We start from the raw sequence: 6,834 nt of genomic DNA on the forward strand, positions 1-6,834 counted from the left end.
TTGAACATTGGGTCACCAGAGAGGTAATGGAGGAGGGTGATGGGATGAGAGGTGAATGGAGGCAAAGGGGTGGGTAGAAGGGGTGGAGGAGTGGTCTGTGTGGGTGGGAGAGGAGGGGAGGGGAGTGGGGGTGAATGTAGGAGAGTGTAGAGGGTGATTGAGGGGTGTGTAGAGGTGGGTGAGGGGGAGGGAGTGGGGTGATGGAGGGGTTGTAGCGGTGGGTGAGGGGAGAGGGAGTGGGGGTGATGGACGGGTGTAGGGGTAGGTGAGGGGGAGGGAGTGGGGGTGAGGGAGGGTAGAGGGTGCTGGGTTGACTGAAGGGAGGAGCAGGAATCCTCGGACTCTGCATTGATTCTCTGCCTCTCTCCCCACAGGCAATGGCGGCCCACGTCCCTGTGGCTCCAGGCTTCCCGCAGATGGTGCCGAGTGGATCTCGGTACCAGAGCGGCCCAGAGGAGGTTTTGCTGCGGAACGTGGAGGCCTGCACCGAGCTGGCTCGCTCATTGAGAGCCACCTTCGGGCCAGCCGGCCTGCGCAAGCTTGTGGTGGGTGACAGCCCTCGGGGCCTGTTGAGCGGCAGCGTGGCCACAGTGCTTCGTGAGCTGCGCGTCGAGCAGCCGGCTGCCAGGCTGCTGGCGGAGGCGGTGCAAGCTCAGGCTGAGGCAGTGGGCGACGGACGGGCCACTGTCCTGCTACTGGGAGGCTCACTGCTTGAACAGGCCGGGGCTGCGCTGCAGAGTGGCCTGCCCGTGGCCGAGCTGAGCGGCGGCCTGCGCCAGGCGGCTGACCGGGCATTGCAGCTCCTGGACGGCCTGTGCTGTGGTGAGCTGGAGGCTGAGGCGGACACCGGGCGGGTGGAGAGGGTGCTGCGGGTTGCCGTGGGAGCCAAGCTGGGTAGCGAGGTGGGCCCAGTGTCACAGCTGTTGGCCGAAGCCTGCGTGGCAGTACAGCAGGTCTTGGACCACGGCTGGGAACTGGACCCCGAAAGGGTACGGGTGTGCCGGGTCCCCGGCGGCGGCCTGTCTGACTCGCGGCTGGTCCGCGGCCTGGTGATGTGCCTGGGCTCCGGGGACAAGGCTGAAGCGGAGGCCGGGGGTCTGGTCCACGCCCTGGGGCAAGTGCGCGTCGCTGTCTACGACTGCGCCTTTGAACCGGCGCGGCCGCAGCTGGCCGCCACGGCGCTCGCACGCGGCCCCAACGAGCTGCACGTGCTCAGCAGCTCCGAGCAGCGCGCCACGGAGGCGTTGGTGGTACAACTGGAGAAGGCCGGCGTGCAGCTGGTGGTGGTGGGCAGCCGCTTGAACTCGGTCGCCCAGCATTGCGCTGAGCGCCGAGGCCTGCTGTCGCTGCGGCTGCGCTCCCGCCGGCTGCTGGCCACTGTGGCCCGGGCTGTGCACGCCAGGCCACTGCTCTACCCAAGGGCCCCACAGGCTGATGAGCTGGGTCACCTGCAGCGTGTGGGCTTCAGCGAGGAGGGTGGGTGGCTCCTGGTCACGCTGGAGCCTGAGGAGGAGGAGGGGGGCACAGTGCATCGTACCATCCTGTTGCGGGGCTCCACGCCAGGCCTGCTGGACACCGCTGAGCAGGCTGTCCATGATGGACTTTGCACCTACCAGCTTCTGGGGCGCGATGGGCGCCTGGTGCCCGGGGCTGGTGCCACTGAGCTGGCACTGGCAGTGCGGCTTGCGGCCGAGGCCGAGGCCTGCGCTGGCCTGGAGCGATATGCCTTCAGCGCCCTCGCGCACGCCCTCGAATCGGTGGCGGGTGCCTTGGTGTGGAACGCAGGTGGAAAGGAGCCGCAGGCCGTGGCCCGGCTACGGGTGCTGCACCAGTGTGGCAGAGCCAGCCTGGGCTTTGACCTGGAAGCGGGCGGTGAGGAGGCACTGGACGTGGTGCAGGCCGGCATCTGCGAGTCGCTGCTGCTGAAACGTTCGGCACTACGGCTGGCCACCCAGGCTGCACTCGCCATACTCGGCGTTGACCAGGTCTTTCTGGCCAAGAAGTCAGGCGGGCCCAAACCCCGGCCTGAGAACCCCAATTGGGATCTGCCGCCCGATCACATCGACTGAGGGCAGCCCCTGCCTGAGCACTGTCTGCACCCCTTCCTTACCCCTCCCCACCACTGCCTTCCCTTCCCCTTCCTCTTGTATCTCTCCTCCCCAAGTCTCCCATACGTTTCAGCCCCTGCCATCGGTAATGTCTGTTCCCCTTCCCCACTCTCCTGCTTCCCATTCTGCACTCTCCCCTCCTTTCTCTCTTCTCCACTGTCCTCTGTGCTCCACCCATCTCCCTCCCTCCTCTCCTCCCCATATCCTCTGCCTTCATCATCCCAACACCTCTCCTTGGATCTGTCTCCAGCTCTCCCTTCTCCACTTCCCACATCTCCCCTTTTCCCGCTTTCCCCTCCCCTTCGATCCATACACTCCCTACCTAACCATTCCCCCTTCCCAACACATTTTCCCCATCTCCCTGCCCATTTCGCCTAACCTTCCCCTTGCCCATGCAGACTGCACCCCGCACATAATATGTTGATAAGTTAATAAACTCCAGGTTCTACACTGCTGTCTGCTCTCTCTGCTGGTTCGCAAGTTCAAGGTTATTGTCATTCGACCATACACATGTACACAGCTAAATGAAAAAATGTTCCTCAGGGACCGGAGTGCAAAACACCGTAATACATCATATACAGCACATAAAAGAATATTAACAGAGATTCCTTAAGGTTGTTACAGCCGGGGGTGGTAATGAGGACAAGCTCCCACTACCTATTAAATGTTCCCAATGGCGTGCGCCTCAAATAGCCTCTGACAACCAAGTCCAGCTCCTGGCCTTCACGTGTGGCTTTGCTATTAAGCCCAGCGGAACCATTTCTACTGACAGGAGCTGGGCAAAAGCAGGTTATTGGCTCCTTAAAATCAGTCGCTTTAGGCAGATGGGGCTCATCAGCTGTGGTTGGTAGCTCATCTCGGAGAAAGAAAATCTGATCGCAAACCTCCACTGCCTTACGGTTATACCCACTCATGGGGAAAGCTTCAGAGTAAACCCTGAGGAAAAATCCCGAAGGCAGTCCTACATTGAGCTCAGCACTGACTGGCAACTCCTGCAACGCTGCAGGTACCTGACTGAATTGATCTCTGCCGTTCCTTTGGGTTCATCAGATGCTTGGAGAGGGGAGCTTGCTACGTGGGCAACAGCTTGCTCTCTGTACCATACTGCCCAGGCTTGCCTATCTAGTCAGCTCAGACAGAATATCCATGGTCACTCTGACTGAGAGAGGCCTCAGAATATTAACAGACAAATATCCACGCACGCACAGAGAATTCCCCGGAACACACCTTCTATCTGATGTTTGTCACCAAAGTAGGTGAATTAGGGGGTGGATTCATAAGTACAGGGGATTAGGGTGACTATAAGTTAATGGGGTAGAGAGAGAAATATTGTGGGAAGGGTCTGTCCCAAATGCTAGATGGAGGTTATACTGGAAGGTACAGACGCCATTTGTCAGAAAAGTGCCAGGATCAGGAGACTCCAACATCACCATCTTGAAGCACTAAAGGCTGTGCCAGACTGCAGTAGTTTAGTGGTTAGCATAACGTTACAATGGCAGCTGTAGGATCGGGGTTCAATTCCTGCCACTGTCTGTAAGGAGTTCATACGTCCTCCTTGTTTCCTCTGGGTACACTGTCTACCTCTCACTTCCCAAAGACATACAGGTTAGTAGGTTAACTGATCACTGCGGTGTGATCGGATAGTGCAGCCTCGTTGAGCCAGAAGGGAGATCTCTAAATCGAAACATGACCAGTGACTGCTTCCTACACACCTTGCTTCCTAAGTGCCTTAACCTCACCACCCAGGACATGCCCTCTTCTTATTGCTGCCATCAAGGAGGAGATACAGGAGCCTGAAGACACACTCAACGATTCAGGAACATTCACCATCAAACTTCTGAACGGACCATGAACCCATGAGTACTACCTCATGGTTATGTCTTTGCACTAAACCTCTGCCACTGAACCAAGTTCATGTCATGTAAGACAATGATTCTGATCCTGTTGTGGGAGCGGGTTTGGATTTCAGGGACAGGAGAAGCCCCCTTTCTGAGGAGACTGGGGTGGGGGCAGGAGATCCCATTATCCTAGAGAGACATTGGCAGGGGACAAGCACAAGACTTTGTCACTACTACCCTCCTCACAGGTGCCCCTTTAGACCATAAGACATAGGAGTAGAATTTGGCCCATCAGGTCTGCTTTGTTATTCCATCATGGCTGATTTATTATCCCTCTCAACCCCATTCTCATGCCTTGAACCCATAACACTTTGACTAATCAAGAACCTATCAGCCTACACTTTAAACATACCCATTGACATGATAACCACAGCCATCTTTGGCAATGAATTCCATGGATTCACTACCCCTTGGCTAAAGAAATTTCTCCTCATCTCTGTTTGTAATTGGATGATCCTTCATTCTAAGGCTGTGTCCTCTGCTCCTAGACTCCCCCCACTATAGGAAACATCCTCTCCACATCCACTCTATCCATGCCTTTCAATATTCAATGGGTTTCGATGAGATTCCGCCTCATTCTTCTAAACTACAGTAAGTACAGACCCAGAGCCATAAAACACTCCCCATGTATTAACACTTCGATTCCTGAATCATTTTTGTGAACCTCCTCTCGACCTTCTCCAACATCAACTCATCTTTTTTTAGACAGGGAGCATAAAACTGTTCACAATACTCCATGTGATCTAACCAAAACCTTATAAATCTTCATTAACATCCTTACTTTTATATCCTAGTCTTCTTGAAATGCATGCTAATATTACATTTGCCTTCCTTACCGCTGACTCAACCTGCAAGTTCACCTTTAGGGAATCTTGCACAAGCCTGGTATGGAAACACCAATGTCCTTGAATGGAAAATCCTACATAAAGTAGTGGATACAGCGCAATCCATCATGGGTAAAGCCCTCCCCCACCATTACACAGAAAGTTGTCGCAGGAAGTTAGCATCCATCATCAGGGATTACCTCCACCTCCAGGAAGAAGGTACAGGAGCCCAGGACTGACTCTACCAGGTTCAGAATCAGTTACTACCCCTCAGCTATCAGGCTCTTGAACTAAAGGGGATAACTTCCCTCAACTTCACTTGCCCCATCATTGAAAATGTTCCCACAACCTGTGGACTCAATGACAAGCACTCTACATCTCATTTTCTCAATATTTATTACATATTTATTTATTAATTATTATTTCCTTTTTTTGTATTTGAACAGTTTGTTGTCACCCAGGTTAGTGTAATCTTTCAGTAATTCGACTATGGTTATGCCACAATTAATTTATTGAGTATCCCCACAAGAAAATGTACAGTGACATACTGTATATGTATTTTGATAATAAGTTTACTTTTAACCATTTTGACCTTTGAATTTTGAACAAGGACAAGGACTCCCAAGTCCCTTCGCACCTCAGATATTTGTATTTTCTCACTGTTTAGAAAATAGTCTACCGTTTTACTCATTCTACCGAAGTGCATGACCATACACTTCCCGACTCTGTATTCCATCTGTCACTTCTTTGCCCATTCTCACAATCTGTCTGAGTCATTCCGCAGACTCCCTGATTCTTCAACACTATCTGCCCCTCCACCTATCTTTGTATCATCTGCAAAGTGGCTACAAAGCCATCAATTCCATCGACCGGATCATTAACATATAACATGAAAAGAAACAGCCCCAACATCAACCCCTGAAGAATACCACTGGTCACCAGCAGCCAACCAGAAAAGGCTCCCTTTATTCCCACTCTTTGCCTCCTGCCAGTCAGCCAATCTTTATCCATGCTAGTATCTTTTCCGTAATACCATGAGTTCATGTGTGGCACTTTGTTAAAAGCCTTCTGAAAATCTAAATAAACAACATTAACTGATGCTCCTTTGTCTGTCCTACTCATTATTCTCTCAAAGAATTCCAAAAGATTTGTCAGGCTAGAATTCCCCTGAAGAAACCATGCTGGCTTTGGCCTATTTTATTTTGTGCCTCCAAGTATCCTGAAACCTCATCCTGAATAATGGACTCCAACATCTTCCCAATCACTGAGACCAGGCTAACTGGCCCATAATTCCTTTTCTTCTGCCTTCCTCTCTCCTTAAACAGTGGAGTAATATTTGCAATTTTCCAGTCCTCCGGAACCATTCCAGAATCTAGTGACTTCTGAAAAATCATTACTAGTGCATCCACAATCTCTTCAGCTACCTCTATCAGAACCCTGTGGTGTAGTCCATCTGGCTGAGGTGATGTATCCACCTTCAGACCTTTCAGCTTCCCAAACACCTTCTCTCAAACTGGAGGATATTATGATCACTGTCTCCTCAGGGTCCCTTTATCTTAAGCTCCCTAATCAAATCTGGTTCATTACACAACACCCAATCCAGAATTGCCTTTCCCCTAGTGAGTTCAACCACAAGCTGCTCTAAAAAGCCATCTCCTGGGCATTCTATAAATTCCCTCTCTTGGATCCAGAAGCGGCCTGATTTTCCCAACCTGCCTGCATATTGAAATTCCCCATGACTATCATAACATTGTCCTTTTGACATGCCTTTTCTATCTCCCTTTATAAGCTGTACCCCACATTCTGGTTACTGATTGGAGGCCTGTATATAATTCCCAGCAGGGTCACTTTACCCTTAAGTTTCTTTAGCCTACCCAGAAGGATTCTGTATCTTCCGATCCTATGTCACCTCTTTCTAAGGATTTGATTTCTTTTTTTTTAACAAACAGAGCCAGCCACCCATCTGCTTATCTGCCTATCCTTTGGTACAATGTGTAGACGTGG

At 52.0% G+C, this 6,834-nt stretch overlaps 1 protein-coding gene across 1 annotated transcript; it reads left to right on the forward strand.

The window, feature by feature from the left end:
- Positions 1-377: 377 nt before the first annotated feature.
- Positions 378-2,069, forward strand: LOC134347322 (T-complex protein 1 subunit theta-like). The gene has a single exon (XM_063049717.1). It carries the CDS (start codon positions 378-380, stop codon positions 2,067-2,069), a length of 1,692 nt encoding a protein of 563 aa, XP_062905787.1.
- The last annotated feature ends 4,765 nt before the right edge of the window (positions 2,070-6,834 follow it).

This window comes from Mobula hypostoma, chromosome 5, assembly GCF_963921235.1.
Source record: "Mobula hypostoma chromosome 5, sMobHyp1.1, whole genome shotgun sequence".
Lineage (NCBI taxonomy): Eukaryota > Metazoa > Chordata > Chondrichthyes > Myliobatiformes > Myliobatidae > Mobula > Mobula hypostoma.

What these genes read in the sequence shown, in the direction of transcription:
- LOC134347322 (XM_063049717.1), top strand. Translation starts at nt 378, where the DNA reads ATGGCGGCCCACGTCCCTGTGGCTCCAGGCTTCCCGCAGATGGTGCCG.